The 19,367-nt window shown below is 49.2% G+C and overlaps 1 protein-coding gene across 5 annotated transcripts; it reads left to right on the forward strand.

The window, feature by feature from the left end:
- Positions 1–237: 237 nt before the first annotated feature.
- LOC142741964 (secreted frizzled-related protein 2-like) lies at positions 238–15,803 on the forward strand. Of its 5 annotated transcripts, none has more exons than XM_075851296.1 (7): positions 238–487; positions 7,260–7,404; positions 7,495–7,607; positions 8,493–8,563; positions 11,934–12,465; positions 12,663–12,740; positions 14,933–15,803. In XM_075851296.1, the coding sequence occupies exons 5-7, from the start codon at positions 11,973–11,975 to the stop codon at positions 15,235–15,237; spliced, it is 876 nt and encodes a 291-aa protein (XP_075707411.1). In that variant the 5' UTR covers positions 238–487; positions 7,260–7,404; positions 7,495–7,607; positions 8,493–8,563; positions 11,934–11,972; the 3' UTR covers positions 15,238–15,803. The 5 variants fall into 5 exon arrangements, with proteins under 5 accessions (XP_075707411.1, XP_075707409.1, XP_075707408.1 ...); XM_075851294.1 differs by lacking the exon at positions 7,260–7,404 and adding an exon at positions 8,231–8,290; XM_075851295.1 differs by lacking the exon at positions 238–487 and adding an exon at positions 2,213–2,313.
- The last annotated feature ends 3,564 nt before the right edge of the window (positions 15,804–19,367 follow it).

Here is a 19,367-nt window from a genome sequence, read left to right on the forward strand (position 1 = left end):
ACGTAATTTGAGCTGTTCTTCATTGAACTCAATGATGCACAGCTCAAGATTTACGAGCGTCTCAGACGGCTCGCAAAATACGAGGAGGAGCTGTGATGGCAGGAAGGAGGTGAAGGGAAAGTGAGCCCTAATCTACCCACCGCCCTGTCCCTGCCTACTTGCAACGACCCGCCCTAGGCGACGAGGTACAACTGGGCGGCGGTCCCTACGCTGTCTAAGTGCACAGGAAAACAAACAGGGAACACGCAAGGGAAGGGGCAGTAGCCACGGAACGCCACGAGGAAACGGAGCGGCGAACGAACAGTCAGGACCAGGACGAAGTGAGTAACCCGAGCGGGCACGGAGACAGAAGCAAGCCAGGGGCAAAGCAAAGCAAGACAAGGGGAACTGCAGCAAGGCAGAAGCACGGCAGAAGCAGGCTGGAGCAAGCAGCAGTGGGGCCAGGAATCCAAAAGAATAACAAGCAATGAGGAAGAGAAAACTGCAGGTATAAATGGACAGGGGGCGGAGCTAACTCTGACTGACCAGGCCGCGATAGGCTCTCCCACTCCTGAGCCTGCCACCCTGATTGGTGGGAGCCGGTGTCAGTCTAAGAGGTCTGGCCTCAGGTGTCGACTGATTAACCCTGGGAGTCTCCACAGACGTAGTGCCTGGCAGATCCATTACAGGAGCATTTACGTGTGAAACGAGGCAGCTGTTAACAGTCTGTCTTTTCACACGTAAATGCCTCTCATCGTGTGAACATACCCTAAGGCTTCGTTCACATCTGCGTCAGGACTCATGGGTTACATCGGAGCTTTCTGTCAGGGGAATCCAAACTGAAACAAACGGGAGCCATAGGTTTTCTTCAGGCATCAGCATTGATTTCAATGGTGACGGATTCGGGGTAAATGGTTTCCGCTTGTCTCTGTTGTGCAAGGCAGGGCCGGCTCCATGTTTATGTGAGCTATTTGGCGACACAGGCTTAGTAGGCCCCTTTGTGGGGGAACTCAAGGTGGCAGTAAAATTGCAGAAAACTTCACTTTGTGCCCCCATATAGACGTTGGGCCCTGTTTATGCCCCCATATAGAAGTTAGGCACCCAGTTTGTACACTCATAAATTTTGTGTCCTCTGTAGAAAGTGCCACACAGTCCCCCTCCCAGGTAGTGCCACACAGCCCCCCTCCCTGGTAGTGCCACACAGCCCCCTCCTCCCAGGTAGTGCCACACAGCCCCCCTCCCTGGTAGTGCCACACAGCCCGCTCCTCCCAGGTAGTGCCACATAGCCCCGTCCTCCCAGGTAGTGCCACATAGCCCGCTCCTCCCAAGTAGTGCCACACAGCCCGCTCCTCCCAGGTAGTGCCACATAGCCCGCTCCTCCCAGGTAGTGCCACATAGCCCGCTCCTCCCAAGTAGTGCCACACAGCCCCGTCCTCCCAGGTAGTGCCACACAGCCCCCCTCCCAGGTAGTGCCACACAGCCCCCCTCCCTGGTAGTGCCACACAGCCCTCCTCCCTGTTGGTAGCGCTTTTGGGGTTCTCTCTAGGAGTGGAATCCCCAGCCAGAGCATTGCCGACGCTCTGACTGGGGATTCCGCTTCAGGAGGAGTCCCTGACAACACTGTCCATATATGGACAGTGTTGTCAGGGGCAACCCCAGTGCTATAGTCCTGGGCAGAGCACTACTAGCACTCTGCCTGGGACACTGCTCTGCTCCTGACATCACTATCCATATATATGGACAGTGATGCCGTGACAACGGCAGTGTCAGCACCCGGTGGCCGGGTGAGCCCCCCCCCCCATGGGTAGTTCGCCGGGTGCTGACCCCGGTCCTGGTGCAGGGGTTCCGTTGTTTTGAATAAATCAATAATGTACGGTATTGATTCCGTCAAAACTACGGAACCCTTGCACAACGGAGACGAACGGAAACCATTGGCACCGGATCCGTCACCATTGAAATCAATGGTGACGCAAACTTCTGAGGGAACGTCAGAACGGAGCCCCGACGCAGATGTGAACGAAGCCTAAGACTGTTGCGGACAAGTGGCAGAGATTTAACCCTTTCCGGTCACCGCCATTTTTGTGATTTTCGTTTTCTTTTTTCCTCCCCACCTTCCAAAATCCATAACTTTTTTATTTTTCCATCCGTGTCGCCATACGACGGCTTCTTATTTGTGGGACGCGTTGTCGTTTTTCACGGCACCATTTATTGTACCATATATTGAAAAGCTGGAAAAAAATCTTTTTGTGGGGTGGAATAGGAAAAAAACAGCAATTCCTCAATATGTTGAGGGGTTTTCTTTTTACGTCTTTCACCGCACGGTAAAAACGGCAGGTAACTTTATTCTACCAGTTAATAAGATTTCGGCCAAACCAAATTTATAGAGTTTTTTTTATGTTTTACTACTTTTACGAGGAAGAAACTAATTAAAAAGAAAATTCTGAGAGCCAGAACGTTTTCGTTTTTCCGTCGATTGAGCGCTATGAGGGATTACTTTTTGCGGGGCCAGCTGGAGTTTCTCTTGGTATTATTTTGGGCTACATGAGACTTTTTGATCATTTTTTATTTCATATTTTGTGGGAAATTCAGTAGCAAAAAAGCCAGCAATTCTGACGTTACATTTTTTTATTTTTACGGCGTTCACTCTGCGGGTTAAATAATAATATATTGTCAGGCTCTGTTCACACGCACACTCAAAAACGTCTGAAAATACGGAGCTGTGTTCAAGGGAAAACAGCTCCTGATTTTCAGAAATTTTTTGAGCAACTCGCATTTTTCCCGGATGTTTTTGGAGCTGTTTTTCAATGGAGTCAATGAGAAACGGCTCCAAAAACGTCTTTTTCGCGGGCGTCTTTTTACGCGCCGTTTTCAGAAAACGAGGCGTAAAAAAACGCCGTATTTCCCATTGAAATCAATGGTCAGATGTTTGGAGGCGTTCTGCTTCCGATTTTTCAGCCATTTTTCGGGACGTTTACAGCCCTAAAAAAGGCTGAAAACACTACGTGTGAACATGCGCTAATAGTTCGGACTTTTACGGACGTGGTGATACCAATTTTGTTTATTTTTTACATTACTTTAGAGGAAAAATGGGAAAGGTTTTTTTTTTTGTACTTTTAATATTTCTATATATTTTATTACACTACTAAAAAGTTTATTAAACTTTTTTTTTTTACACATTATTATTCCCTCTAGGGGACTTGAACCAGCGATCGTCAGATCACTGGTGCAATATACTGCAATACTATTATATTGCAGTATACTGTCATTTTTACAGGGCTAAACGGGAGATGAAGAAAGGCAGACCTGGGGGCCATCATTAGGACCCTGGGCTGCCATGACAACCATCGGCACCCTGCAATCGCGTCGCGGAAGGGGGGCGCCCTTCTTTTTCTAACGTCTTAGATGCTGCGATCGTGATTGATCGCAGAATTTAAGGGGTTAAACGGTGAGGAACAGTGTGATTGCTGTTCCTGGCCGTTAGTCCCGGGTGTCAGCTGTAATACATAGCTGACACCCGCTGGGTGAGCCCGCTCCAAACATCACCCCCGCACCATGACATGCTATTGTGTCGTGGTGCAGGAACAGGTTCATCAATCTCATCCACACGCTGCTCAACATTGGTTGACTCAAGAAAAAGCACCAAAAACTGCATCAAAACTGCGTGTGTGTGATCCTGGCCTTATAGTGGTCACCTGAAACCAGACTAAACGGGACGCGACGTGAATTATTTTTTGTAATGTTTTTTCCGCTTGTAGCGCAGCGCTCAGATGCGCCATTGTAATGAATGAGATATTCTAAAAACCTGTTCACACAACGCAGCTGATAACCGCACCAGGACCCTGCACCGTAGACTGAACCATGAGAGGATTTTCCTATTCCCGCGTTCAATTTATGGTTTATTTCCGCAAAATGCTGTGGTATTGCAAAAAAAATGTTGGGACACCTGCTGATCTGTATATACCCCAGTATGTCGTGATAGTTACTGATCTGTATACATCCCAGTATGTCGTGATAGTTACTTATCTGTATACATCCCAGTATGTCGTGATAGTTACTGATCTACATATAACCCAGTATGTCGTGATAGTTACTGATCTGTATACACCCCAGTATGTCGTGATAGTTACTGATCTGTATACACCCCAGTATGTCATGATAGTTACTGATCTGTATACACCCCAGTATGTCATATTTACTGATCTGTATACACCCCAGTATGTGATGATAGTTACTGATCTGTATACACCCCAGTATGTCGTGATAGTTACTGATCTGTATACACCCCAGTATGTCGTGATAGTTAGGGTATGTGCACACACACTAATTACGTCCGTAAATGACGGACGTATTTCGGCCGCAAGTCCCGGACCGAACACAGTGCAAGGAGCCGGGCTCCTAGCATCATACTTATGTAGTCCCTGCCTCGCTGCAGGACAACTGTCCCGTACTGTAAACATGATTATACTACGGGACAGTTGTCCTGCAGCAAGGCAGGGACTCCTAGCGTCGTACATAAGTATGATGCTAGGAGCCCGGCTCCTTGCACTGTGTTCGGTCCGGGACTTGCGGCCGAAATACGTCCGTCAATTACGGACGTAATTAGTGTGTGTGCACATACCCTTACTGATCTGTATACACCCCAGTATGTCATGATAGTTACTGATCTGTATACACCCCAGTATGTCATATTTACTGATCTGTATACACCCCAATACGTCATGATAGTTACTGATCTGTATACACCCCAGTATGTCGTGATAGTTACTGATCTGTATACACCCCAGTATGTCGTGATAGTTACCGATCTACATACACCCCAGTATGTCGTGATAGTTACCGATCTACATACACCCCAGTATGTCGTGATAGTTACTGATCCACATACACCCCAGTATGTCGTGATAGTTACTGATCCACATACACCCCAGTATGTCGTGATAGTTACTGATCTACATACACCCCAGTATGTCGTGATAGTTACAGATCTACATACACCCCAGTATGTCGTGATAGTTACTGATCTACATACACCCCAGTATGTCGTGATAGTTACTGATCTACATACACCCCAGTATGTCGTGATAGTTACTGATCTACATACACCCCAGTATGTCGTGATAGTTACTGACCTGTATACACCCCAGTATATCGTGAAAGTTACTGATCTGTATACACCCCAGTATGTCGTGATAGTTACTGACCTGTATACACCCCAGTATATCGTGAAAGTTACTGATCTGTATACACCCCAGTATGTCGTGATAGTTACTGATCTGTATACACACCAGTATGTCGTGATAGTTACTGATCTGTATACACCCCAGTATGTCATATTTACTGATCTGTATACACCCCAATACGTCATGATGGGTTACTGATCTGTATACACCCCAGTATGTCGTGATAGTTACTGATCTACATACACCCCAGTATGTCGTGATAGTTACTGATCTGTATACACCCCAGTATGTCGTGATAGTTACTGATCTGTATACACCCCAGTATGCCGTGATAGTTACTCATCTGTATACACCCCAGTATGTCATGATAGTTACTGATCTGTATACACCCCAGTATGTCGTGATAGTTACTGATCTGTATACACCCCAGTATGTCATGATAGTTACTGATCTGTATACACCCCAGTATGCCATATTTACTGATCTGTATACACCCCAATACGTCATGATAGTTACTGATCTGTATACACCCCAGTATGTCGTGATAGTTACTGATCTGTATACACCCCAGTATGTCGTGATAGTTACTGATCTACATACACCCCAGTATGTTGTGATAGTTACTGATCTACATACACCCCAGTATGTCATGATAGTTACTGATCTGTATACACCCCAGTATGTTGTGATAGTTACTGATCTGTATACACCCCAGTATGTCGTGATAGTTACTGATCTGTATACACCCCAGTATGTCGTGATAGTTACTGATCTACATACACCCCAGTATGTTGTGATAGTTACTGATCTACATACACCCCAGTATGTCGTGATAGTTACTGATCTACATACACCCCAGTATGTCGTGATAGTTACTGATCTGTATACACCCCAGTATGTCGTGATAGTTACTGATCTGTATACACCCCAGTATGTCGTGATAGTTACTCATCTGTATACACCCCAGTATGTCATGATAGTTACTGATCTGTATACACCCCAGTATGTCGTGATAGTTACTCATCTGTATACACCCCAGTATGTCATGATAGTTACTGATCTACATACACCCCAGTATGTCGTGATAGTTACTGATCTGTATACACCCCAGTATGTCGTGATAGTTACTGATCTGTATACACCCCAGTATGTCGTGATAGTTACTCATCTGTATACACCCCAGTATGTCATGATAGTTACTGATCTGTATACACCCCAGTATGTCGTGATAGTTACTCATCTGTATACACCCCAGTATGTCATGATAGTTACTGATCTGTATACACCCCAGTATGCCATATTTACTGATCTGTATACACCCCAATACGTCATGATAGTTACTGATCTGTATACACCCCAGTATGTCGTGATAGTTACTGATCTGTATACACCCCAGTATGTCGTGATAGTTACTGATCTACATACACCCCAGTATGTTGTGATAGTTACTGATCTACATACACCCCAGTATGTCATGATAGTTACTGATCTGTATACACCCCAGTATGTTGTGATAGTTACTGATCTGTATACACCCCAGTATGTCGTGATAGTTACTGATCTGTATACACCCCAGTATGTCGTGATAGTTACTGATCTACATACACCCCAGTATGTTGTGATAGTTACTGATCTACATACACCCCAGTATGTCGTGATAGTTACTGATCTACATACACCCCAGTATGTCGTGATAGTTACTCATCTGTATACACCCCAGTATGTCGTGATAGTTACTCATCTGTATACACCCCAGTATGTCATGATAGTTACTGATCTGTATACACCCCAGTATGTCGTGATAGTTACTCATCTGTATACACCCCAGTATGTCATGATAGTTACTGATCTACATACACCCCAGTATGTCGTGATAGTTACTCATCTGTATACACCCCAGTATGTCGTGATAGTTACTGATCTACATACACCCCAGTATGTCGTGATAGTTACTGATCTACATACACCCCAGTATGTCGTGTTAGTTACTGATCTACATACACCCCAGTATGTCGTGATAGTTACTGATCTACATACACCCCAGTATGTTGTGCTGCTTTGTTGCAGAACATTCCTCGTATATTACGTTACACATTACAGAGCGATAACGATGACCACAGACGGCTGAGCGATGAGTGGACACACTGGAGGATCCTGGTCCTGAGGAGCTTTATATCCCGACACATAACGACTTCCTGCCCTTCTCTTTCATCCACTCCAGGACACACTTTGAAGTTTATTGGCAGTAGGTTGGGGGAGGGGATCCCAGCAGAGGGCTGTGTGGTTCCCAATGGGAGCAACAAATTAATTGTTTCCATAAAATATTTAATTATAGGTGTCAAGTCACCAAGGGCAAGAAACGCAAGAAAGGCAGAGCTGCAGGACAGAAGCTGCTCCACGTGTCACACAGGGACAATCCTCTACTTTACTTGTCTTCTGCTGATCCAGGTACATCAAGTCTTTTACTCCAGTCACAGCCAGAGCTGCAGTCACAATTCTGCTGGTACATCATGTATTCTAGTCCAATCACATTCCGAGTTGCATTTAGGATTTATGCTGGTTTCCTGTTGGCTCTCAGGCTGCGGACCTCATGCTCTCTGCTGCCTCCTGCTGTTTTGGTATCTGTACTAAACATGGTCTGCTGTGCTGCATTGAGGGAGTTGTAGTGCACTGCGATAGTTTATACTTTGCTTATTAAAAACTATCGCACAGTACAAGGGAACATAGTGCAGTGCATTCTGGGAGCTCCGCTGTAGGTTACAACCATGTTTATAGTTATAACGCAGCCAGCAGTGTGTGAATGCAGCTCTGGATGTGACTGGAGCATAAGGTCTCGCGTAACTGTTTGAACTTCTAAGTGATTATTTACGCAGTGCGATCAAAGTGCAATTTATTACCATAAAATCGCGGAAAATAAGTGTTGTTTTTAATCGCAGGAGCCGTGGTAGTTTGCGTATGTCACAGCAATAAACCGCACCGTGTGAATAAGCCCTAAAGGAGTTAATTGTAGATCATTGCCAGGTGATTGTTGTGTGGCCGCCCATGTTTCACCCCCTCCCCCATCCTTTCAGGACTCCAGTCTGTGGTCAGATCTCCACTGAGCACAAGGTCCTGGGACCCCTCGTTATCAGGTCAGTGGAAGTCCCAGTGGTCAGACCCCCACCTAAAGAAGCATTGTAGATGGATTTTGTGCGTCCTGACAATTTGATGTCACCCAACTTTCCCCAGAACCTGAATGGCAAATGCATTTGCATTATTGCAACCCCTTGTACCCTCTCTCCTACTGCACTGTCGGTGTCAGTCTTTACTCTAGATTTGGCATTCTATTCACAGGTGAGGAAGATCAGGACTATAGGCGCCTTCCAGACTGCGGTGCACGATATCGTGTGAGGCCGGTATAAATGGTAAGACTCTTGTAATTAACCCTGTGATTATCGTCAGGAGCACCAAGGGAAGGCTGAGACTTGTAGTTCCACAGCCACCTCTGCTTGCTTCCATCATTGTCAGGTAATGGGCCAGGTGCGGGTGTAAAGTGAGAGGCAGCGGGTAACAGATGGTGATCGGCCTCTGAATGCAGCCCAAATATTTGACGTGTGGGCCGGGGCGGTTTCCTGCCTCATGTCTGGAGCACAGAGCCCCCTCTGTCCTGTGCGGCCCCCCCCCCCGCACTCCAGGAAAATGCTGCCTATTGTACCCCCCACCGTGCCAGCTGCCGGGGTTACCATCCAGGCTCCAGTCTATGCCGCTCACCATTCTGGGTACAGGTCCAGGGGCTCTCGTAATCCTGCAAAATAATGCTACACATGGCGGAATTACAATATAACTGCTGCAGGTGCAGATTGTGTGGGGGCTAGAGCACTGTCCCCCCGGAACTGAAGGGCTGAACCGTGACCACCTCTGTGGCGGCTATGGGCATTTATTGGGCTAATGAATCGGGTGTAGTTATTATCCATTAAACAAGGTATAACCACCCCCCCCCCCGACGCCAGGGCGGCCCCCGACTGCCCCTGCCCGACGCCAGGGCGGCCCCCGACTGCCCCTGCCCGACGCCAGGGCGGCCCCCGACTGCCCCTGCCCGACGCCAGGGCGGCCCCCGACTGACCCTGCCCGACGCCAGGGCGGCCCCCGACTGCCCACCAGGACATTAAGCAACCGAGCACTTGACATTTCACCACAACTTAGGTCCAGAACTTCTTCTAATTCTTCTCGCCATCGCTCAGCGCAGAGGTAACGGCAGAGACATTGTAGGAGGATTGTGGGGTATTATTTGGCTTATGCCATGGGGGATGCTCATCCATGACCAGTGACTCCAGCTTAGCTGCATTGTGTATTGGAGTCTGTGGTAATGTGACCACCACCTCCTGCCACATAAGAGGCTCAGGCTGCTGGACAGACCCTCCCTCATGCTTTACACTGCAGCTCTGCCTGTTCAGATTGGCTCCTGTCTATAAGCACAAGCTCAGCTGGAAGTCAGTACACGGAGAGATGATTTATATTACAGCACGGACAGAAGATTATAATGTACAAGGAACTAAACCACCAGTGAGAAGAAGATTGGGGGTCCGCTGTAATACCCGTGGCGGTCTGCTGGCGCGTTCAGCCGCACGGAGAACCCCTTTAACAGCCAAATGCTGCCCTAAGGCCACTTTCCCCTAATATAGGAGCCACCCCCAGTAATGGAAGTCCCAGCGTGGTCCTCGCCTGTCATGTTAAATATTATTTGTCTGTTTCTGGGAAAGCTGGGTGACTGACGCTCTTGGTTTCTCGGCGTGTACGGCAGACGGTGAATGTGCAGAATCTTGTCCCGATTCATCCAGAAAGAAGGTGAAGAATTTATATAAAATAAGTCTGTGATCTCAGAAGCTTCGCTGCGGCCGTTGTTTTATTTCGCCACGCCTGAGAATTTGATGACGCGAATCCCGAGCAGCCGCAGTCAGTACCTGCCCCCCCCTGCGTAAACTCCGCCACAGCTGGAGTCAGGATACAACACATCTGTGTGCTGCCCCGGCCTGTCCCCACCTGGGGGAGGAACGTTCCCACCGTAGGCAGAGCTCGTCCCTTGTGTCCGGGCGTGTAGTGTGCAGTCTAGTCAGCGCCGCCTCAGCTCCTCTACATCACTCCGGTCTTACTGGGTCCTAGGTAAGGAGAATCCTGGGAAATCCACCGCCCTGTACCTGCTGGACACTGGGAGAGGATCGCCGTCCACCTCCAGGTAAGAAGCGGCTTACGGGATTTATTACTACGGCATGTGGTAGAACGCTTTATGGCACTGCTGTGCGTCAGAAGAGTCGTCCAGTCTCCTCAAATATCTTAATTCTTGTATCGTGAAAAGTTCTGCAACTTTCTAATCGACTTTGTATTTCTATTCTAAACCATTTTCAAGATCTCTAATTGCTCTCAGTGAATGGTAACATCAGACCTAAATACTCATGGCTGAGGGTTTGTTACAATTGTATCCAGTCTAGACAATAATGGGCTCCGGATGGATACGTTTTATTTGCACTGATACATGGTAACAAACTATCAGGACAAAGAGAGATTTGTGCTGCTGATGTGTTTACCTCGCAGAGGATTGGCTAGACTGGATACAATGTAACAAACCCTCAGCTGTGAGATGTGTCAGGTCAGCACAGGTTTTCAGAGACTGAATGTAAACCAGAATGTTCTCATTCACTGCCAGCAAACAGAGAGAGGTTTTATGTTTCATTTCTAAACTATTAGAAAGTTGCAGAACTTCTCACCCAATGATTGAGCTTTATTTACATGGGACTGGGTGCGCCCTTTAAAAGTCGTCGCTTGAGGCGGCCACGTGAAGATTTATCGTGATAAACCGTCTGACGTGATCGTTATCTCTGGTAATACAGAGGATTTTTCTCGTTTGTTGGTGGTAAACGCAGGGTTTTTGCTTCATTATCGTCTACGCGTGGGGCGATGATTCAATCTTGTGTGTATGGCCCTTTAAGAAGCAGTGCTAGGAAATGTCATACTGACGGAATGTCTCATAGAACAAGCTGCTGCCGGGTCTCGTCATGACATTATCCAGAAATTGCTAAAACACCAGTGAAGTTAGTGAGGAGAATTCTGCTGGCTGGTGTTGGAAACAGTCAGCAAGCTGGTTGTCGGACCCCCTACCTAACGTCTTAGCTGAGCTCCTATAATACGGGGGGGGGGGGGGGGGCAATGACCGGTGTAAAGATGACACTTCTTAGAATACAAATCTGAAGACCAAGTTCTATACAGACACTGAACAAGCAGGGGATCCTGGGGGATTTCAGCTCTGTGGCTGCAGAATTGTGAAATATTTAGCGGTATCTGGGGCCGCCCTCCGCTCTGCTGCCGCTCCGCAGCCGTGAGATGTAAAGGTTGACATAGGTGGAGTTCCTTGCTGATAGGAGCTGCCGGTCAGGATGAGGTTACAGTAGTCCGGGCGGGAGGAGCTGAGGGCGTCCTCCACCTGATGATTCTATCATTTCAGGACTACTGATTGTATATATGGAATAAGAAGGTTCTATGTAATATATTCCATATACAGTCACCGTAAATTCGGGGATTGCTAATGGCAGCCATTATAATACCCATAGAGGTTGGCACCCAGCTCTCCAGGCACCCTGACTGGCATAGAAATCGTCATTCTTTTAGATACAGTAGTTACTTTCCATTTCTCCCTCCTTCTGTTTGTGTCAGTCTTTACTGTATTTCTGGAATTCTATTCATGAACAGAACACTAGGTTCCTCTGATTTTTCATTTTCTGTTGTATATTTTCTATCTCCTAGATTTCCCTGTGATATTTACAGGATTCTCCCGCCTCGACCATGAGGGTCCTTGTGTCTGTCGGGGTCCTGTTGGGAGTTGTCGGCCTTCTGCACCCGGCCTCAGGATTTCCTTTTATTCTCACCCAGTTGAGCACCCGTAAAAGCAGCTGTAAGGCCATCCCGAGCGGTATGACGCTGTGCCATGCGGTGGGCTACAGCGAAATGCGTCTGCCCAACCTGCTGGGGCACGACACCATGAAAGAAGCCCTACAACAGGCCGGCTCCTGGGTGCCGCTTCTCACCAAGCAGTGCCACGCGGACACCAAGAAGTTCCTGTGCTCGCTCTTCGCCCCGGTGTGCCTCAGTGACCTGGAACAGGCCATCCACCCCTGCCGATCCCTGTGTGAGGAGGTGCGGGACGGCTGCACCCCCGTGATGGCCGCGTTTGGTTTTCCGTGGCCGGAGATGTTTAACTGCTCCCAATTTCCAGAAGGGAACGAGCTTTGTGTGCCCCCTGCTGGTATGGAGGACAAGACGCCGCTGGTGAAAGAAGGTAGGTGGCGCCACTGGTACCTGGCATTCACGTCCTCTCGTCTACTGGCGAAACGTGGCCACAGAGGTCAAGGTCCTCCCATATCCACGAGCCGCCGCGTGGCCCTGCCACCATACGGGGCCCCTATAATAGGTCAGGTGACAATATCGCTCCGTCTGTTGGCGGTGCCCGCAGTAACGCTTACCGTCTGTTTTCAGATCTCCCGTGCCCGGCCTGCCACAGCGACGCCGACACCGAGAAGGAATTCCTGCAGGATTTCTGCTCCCGGGACTTTGGTGAGCCGCAGAGGTCAAAATAAGACGATAACGTGTCGCCGACAAATAAAGTTTATTGAAATGTAAAACTCTGACCGGAAAGTAAATAAAGGGAAACTCCGACCGGTGCCGTCCGATCATCTGTAAAATATTCTGAACGATCGGAAGATTACACCCAAAAATGCGGAGGCCGGAAGAAGAGCCCCCCCCCCCCCCGACTGCCAGTATCTAAGGGAGTGTCATGTGACCCGGCTGACAGGAGGCGCAGGGGAGGGGCTTATGTGACAGCCGGTTTACCAGTTCTTTAGGGGACCTGACATTTAGTTTGTGTGGTTGCTCCATTGTGTTATATTATAACTATATGTCAAGAATACTAGCTGAGCCGCTGTATCTAAGCCTGAAAAGTGAGATACTGTCTGCTGAGCCGCTGTATCTAAGCCTGAAAAGTGAGATACTGTCTGCTGAGCCGCTGTATCTAAGCCTGAAAAGTGAGATACTGTCTGCTGAGCCGCTGTATCTAAGCCTGAAAAGTGAGATACTGTCTGCTGAGCCGCTGTATCTAAGCCTGAAAAGTGAGATACTGTCTGCTGAGCCGCTGTATCTAAGCCTGAAAAGTGAGATACTGTCTGCTGAGCCGCTGTATCTAAGCCTGAAAAGTGATATACTGTCTGCTGAGCCGCTGTATCTAAGCCTGAAAAGTGAGATACTGTCTGCTGAGCCGCTGTATCTAAGCCTGAAAAGTGAGATACTGTCTGCTGAGCCGCTGTATCTAAGCCTGAAAAGTGAGATACTGTCTGCTGAGCCGCTGTATCTAATCCTATCATGTGTGATACTGTCTGCTGAGCCGCTGTATCTAAGCCTGAAAAGTGAGATACTGTCTGCTGAGCCGCTGTATCTAATCCTATCATGTGTGATACTGTCTGCTGAGCCGCTGTATCTAATCCTATCATGTGTGATACTGTCTGCTGAGCTGTGTATCTAATCCTATCATGTGTGATACTGTCTGCTGAGCCGCTGTATCTAATCCTATCATGTGTGTGCTGTCTGCTGAGCTGTGTATCTAATCCTATCATGTGTGATACTGTCTGCTAAGCTGTGTATCTAATCCTATCATGTGTGATACTGTCTGCTGAGCCCCTGTATCTAATCCTATCATGTGTGATACGGTCTGCTGAGCTGTTTATCTAATCCATCATGTGTGATACTGTCTGCTGAGCTGTGTATCTAATCCCATCATGTGTGATACTGTCTGCTGAGCCGCTGTATCTAATCCTATCATGTGTGATACTGTCTGCTTAGCCGCTGTATCTAATCCTATCATGTGTGATACTGTCTGCTGAGCCGCTGTATCTAATCCTATCATGTGTGATACTGTCTGCTGAGCTGTGTATCTAATACTATCATGTGTGATACTGTCTGCTGAGCTGTGTATCTAATCCATCATGTGTGATACTGTCTGCTGAGCCGCTGTATCTAATCCTATCATGTGTGATACTGTCTGCTGAGCTGTGATACTCCCTGCTGAGCTGTGTATCTAATCCATCATGTGTGATACTGTCTGCTGAGCTGTGTATCTAATCCTATCATGTGTGATACTGTCTGCTGAGCTGTGTATCTAATCCCATCATGTGTGATACTGTCTGCTGAGCCGTGTATCTAATCCTATCATGTGTGATACGGTCTGCTGAGCCATGTATCTAATCCTATCATGTGTGATACTGTCTGCTGAGCCGTGTATCTAATCCTATCATGTGTGATACTGTCTGCTGAGCCGTGTATCTAATCCTATCATGTGATACTGTCTGCTGAGCTGTGTATCTAATCCTATCATGTGTGATACTGTCTGCAGAGCTGTGTATCTAATCCTGTCATGTGTGATACTGTCTGCTGAGCTGTGTATCTAATCCTATCATGTGTGATACGGTCTGCTGAGCCGTGTATCTAATCCTATCATGTGTGATACGGTCTGCTGAGCTGTGTATCTAATCCTATCATGTGTGATACTGTCTGCTGAGCTGTGTATCTAATCCTATCATGTGTGATACTGTCTGCTGAGCTGTGTATCTAATCCTATCATGTGTGATACGGTCTGCTGAGCTGTGTATCTAATCCCATCATGTGTGATACAGAGTCGGTGTATCTTAGCCTTCATGTGTACTACCTCCCCCATCATCCCTGACCCCTCACGTTCTCCTCCGTTGTCTTCTCCTCAGCTCTGAAGGTAAATATCCGCTCGGTTTCCACCTTGGACGGGGACTTGATGGTGATTCCGGAGATTCGGAGCCGGACGGTTTATAAGGCCAAAGGATGGGCGGAGGAGGAGCTGAAGAAGACGGTCCTGTGGCTGCCCGATGGGGACAACTGCATCTGCCAGGACCTGCAGGAGCCGGGGGCCACGGTGCTGGTCCTGGGGCATCGGGCGGACGACCGACTCGTTATCTCCTGGGTCAGGAAATGGCAGAAGAGCGAAAAGGAGATGAAGAAGTTTTCCAGGACTGTGAGGAAGTTCCAATGTTAGAGGAGTCATCGGAGGAGGGGGAGACCCATCATGTTCTAATGTGCAGTCTCATCATCCTCACCAGGGACCACGGCGCAGGGCGTAGACTATGACCCGGGCTCGGCGCTCGCCCCGCCATCCCAATAATGCCCAAGTGGCATCGTCACCATGATGAGTTATTGTAACGAGACTTATGTGCCCGCCTATTAATCCCCTCCCATCTCCTCCCTATAGGCCCGCGCAGTGGGTGTGGTCATTGTGGGAGGAGCCTGTTTATAGTCCCGGAGACGTAATAACAGGGATAAAAAAAAAAATGCAAAAACATTCCCCCCCTATCCAAGTGCTGCTGCCTCCGGTGGCCACAATAAGTATGTGCAGTCAATGAACTGTTCTGCGCCCTTCAGACCTCCGCGCTCTGGGACGATCCGTTACACCGTCGGGATTTGACTTATTTAGGAAAAAAAATATAAAACTAAGGATGCCGTTGTCATGGCAACGTCCTGGCGGCAGCTTTACCGGACTTGTGGGATGTTTTTTAATGGCTTCTGGTATTTTATGCATTAATGAAAATAAGAACCAGGGGAAAGAGGTGGAGGGAGGGGAGGGGAGGGGAGGGGAGGGGGGGTCTGAAGATTTTAGATTGATTATATTTGTCTATTCCTTTTGAGAAATAATAAAATTGTCAGGGCACTGGGTGTCTGGCCCCTCCCACTAAGGGAGGAGGGGTCTCCTGACATGAAACTTAAAGGGATTGTCTGATTTAAGAAACCAGGGCTAAGAGGGGCTACAGAGAGCGTCTCCCTCTAGAGGACCCCGGTACATCCATACATTACATGTACAGCCCACTGATTTTAATGAGAATTGTGTAATGCTTTATTTCTCCTGTGGGGGTGCTGTAGGGGAATTTAACACTTGCTGCTAAGTAGCCTCAGATATTATAGCCAATCACTGGGGAACCAGCAGGGGACGACCTGTGAGCTGCCTAATATCTGGGGACCCTGTAAACAAAAAGGGTTTGTCCTTTTAAAGGAATTCTCCATCTTAATGTTTACAAAAACCTGTTTCCTACACTGGAAGACTGAGAAAAGAGCCCGGCCGCTGCTCCTGATACATGGTCCCTGCCGCTGCTCCTGATACATGGTCCCTGCCGCTGCTCCCTGCGCCTGATACATGGTCCCTGCCCCTGCGCCTGATACATGGTCCCTGCGCCTGATACATGGTCCCTGCCCCTGCGCCTGATACATGGTCCCTGCCCCTGCGCCTGATACATGGTCCCTGCCGCTGCGCCTGATACATGGTCCCTGCCGCTGCGCCTGATACATGGTCCCTGCCGCTGCGCCTGATACATGGTCCCTGCCGCTGCGCCTGATACATGGTCCCTGCCGCTGCGCCTGACACATGGTTCCTGCCGCTGCTCCCTGCTCCCTGACGCATGGTCCCTGCCGCTGCTCCCTGATGCATGGTCCCTGCCGCTGCTCCCTGATGCATGGTCCCTGCCGCTGCTCCCTGATGCATGGTCCCTGCCGCTGCTCCCTGATGCATGGTCCCTGCCGCTGCTCCCTGCTCCTGATGCATGTTCCCTGATACATGGTCCCTGCGCCTGATACATGGTCCCTGCCGCTGCGCCTGATACATGGTCCCTGCCGCTGCGCCTGACACATGGTCCCTGCCGCTGCTCCCTGTTCCCTGATGCATGGTCCCTGCCGCTGCTCCCTGATACATGGTCCCTGCCGCTGCTCCCTGCTCCTGATACATGTTCCCTGATACATGGTCCCTGCCGCTGTTCCCTGATACATGGTCCCTGCCGCTGTTCCCTGATACATGGTTCCTCGTATCACTTAGTTTAAACGGCATCTTAAGATCTTAGTACAACTTTCTAATAGACCTTGTGCCTTCACCATTTTCAAAATCTCTGCTTGCTGTCAGTAAATAGAATGATAGTTGTTTACATCCTGCGGCTAAAATAACCTGTCCTGACCTAATACGTCTCAGGGCTGGAGTGTTTGTTACAATGTATCGGTGACGGTAAGAGCTCTGTCTGGAATCTAGGACAGGAGGGAGAATTGTGCTAATGTGGCGTTTTATGCCCCTCAGAGGATTAACTAGACTTCTACATTGTAACGAACCCTCAGCTGTGTGAGCAGGACTAGGTCAGGAGTTTTACATTTGATGTAAACAACAAACCATTCCATTCATTGACCGGGATCTTGTAAATGGTGAGGAATTAAAGCCCAGTAGCGGATTATACATAGTCCGCACCTGCAGTCATCCAGTGGGGTTGTGGGTTACTGTCACATGACCAGGCTTTAAGCCGCCATACACATTAGATCAAAATTTGCTGCACCTGCATTTTTTTCTGTGGGATCGGTCGACTGTCTAATGTGTATGAGTCCAGATGGAGGGAGGAATGATCGGACATGTTCATTGTTCTGATCCTCTGTTCCTGCAGGAGATAAGCGGCTGCCAGAAGTGTCTTTTCTCTCCCCCCCCCCCCCCCCCCCCGTTAAAGTAAACAGATGCTGGACCAAAACTGATCCCACTTCTTATTTCAAATTGGCCCTAAATTCCACAATTAAGTGTTCAGCAGATCCAGCGTTCTTGTAAAGATGATAATGTAGTAAACTGCCTTCTGCTGAAAATGGTGGCGGTTGTCACAGCCCCGCCCCTTTTATTAGCATTACTTAGTCATGTGATTTTACTAAAAACTGCCTGTTTCTTCTTCTTCCTTCTGCTTTTTTTCCCTCTTCCCTCACTGACAGCAGGTGGTTTGGATCCCTCCAACCCTAATTCCAGGGGGGTTTGGACTGCTCTGCCGCTGGTTTCCTGGTGTTGGTTGGTTTGGTGTCGGGTGGTTCTGGTGTCGGGTGGTTCTGGTGTCTGGTTCCCTGGTCTCTGTAGGTTTGGTGCCTGGTTGCCTGGTTCTCTGGTGTCAGGTTAACTGGTGTCGGGTGGTTTGGTCCCTGGTTCTTTAGTGTCTGGTTCCCCGGCGTCGGGTGGATTGGTGTCTGGTTCTCTGGTGTCGGGCGGTTTGGTGACCGGTTCTCTGGTGTCGGGTGGATTGGTGACCGGTTCTCTGGTGTCGGGTGGATTGGTGACCGGTTCTCTGGTGTCGGGTGGATTGGTGACCGGTTCTCTGGTGTCGGGTGGATTGGTGACCGGTTCTCTGGTGTCGGGTGGATTGGTGACCGGTTCTCTGCTGTCGGGTGGATTGGTGACCGGTTCTCTGGTGTCGGGTGGATTAGTGACCGGTTCTCTGGTGTCGGGTGGATTGGTGACCGGTTGTCTGGTGGATTGGTGACCGGTTCTCTGGTGGATTGGTGACCGGTTCTCTGGTGTCGGGTGGATTGGTGACCGGTTCTCTGGTGTCGGGTGGATTGGTGACCGGTTCTCTGGTGTCGGGCGGATTGGTGTCTGCTTCTCTGGTGTCGGGCGGATTGGTGACTGGTTCTCTGGTGTCGGGCGGATTGGTGACTGGTTCTCTGGTGTCGGATGGATTGGTGACTGGTTCTCTGGTGTCGGGTGGTTGGGTGTCTGGTTCTCCGGTGCCTGGTTCAATGGTGTTGGTTGGTTTGGTGTCTGGTTCCCCGACGTCGGGTGGTTTGGTGTCTGGTTCTCTGGTGTCTGGTTCGCTAGTGCCTGGTTCCCCGGTGTCGGGCGGTTTGGTGACTGGTTCCCTGGCGTCGGGCGGCTTGGTGACCGGTTCTCTGGTGTCGGGCGGATTGGTGACCGGTTCTCTGGTGTCGGGCGGATTGGTGACCGGTTCTCTGGTGTCGGGCGGATTGGTGACCGGTTCTCTGGTGTCGGGCGGATTGGTGACCGGTTCTCTGGTGTCGGGCGGATTGGTGTCTGCTTCTCTGGTGTCGGGTGGATTGGTGACTGGTTCTCTGGTGTCGGGTGGATTGGTGACTGGTTCTCTGGTGTCGGGTGGTTGGGTGTCTGGTTCTCCGGTGCCTGGTTCAATGGTGTTGGTTGGTTTGGTGTCTGGTTCCCCGACGTCGGGTGGATTGGTGTCTGGTTCTCTGGTGTCTGGTTCGCTAGTGCCTGGCGTCGGGCGGCTTGGTGACCGGTTCTCTGGCGTCGGGCGGATTGGTGACCGGTTCTCTGGCGTCGGGCGGATTGGTGACCGGTTCTCTGGTGTCGGGCGGATTGGT

Source organism: Rhinoderma darwinii, chromosome 2 (assembly GCF_050947455.1).
Source record: "Rhinoderma darwinii isolate aRhiDar2 chromosome 2, aRhiDar2.hap1, whole genome shotgun sequence".
Classification (NCBI taxonomy): domain Eukaryota; kingdom Metazoa; phylum Chordata; class Amphibia; order Anura; family Rhinodermatidae; genus Rhinoderma; species Rhinoderma darwinii.

What these genes read in the sequence shown, in the direction of transcription:
- LOC142741964 (XM_075851296.1), top strand. Translation starts at nt 11,973, where the DNA reads ATGAGGGTCCTTGTGTCTGTCGGGGTCCTGTTGGGAGTTGTCGGCCTT. An exon ending in GACGCCGCTGGTGAAAGAAG is followed by an intron (nt 12,466 to 12,662) that starts GTAGGTGGCGCC and finishes GTCTGTTTTCAG; the next exon opens with ATCTCCCGTGCCCGGCCTGC. An exon ending in TTTCTGCTCCCGGGACTTTG is followed by an intron (nt 12,741 to 14,932) that starts GTGAGCCGCAGA and finishes TCTTCTCCTCAG; the next exon opens with CTCTGAAGGTAAATATCCGC.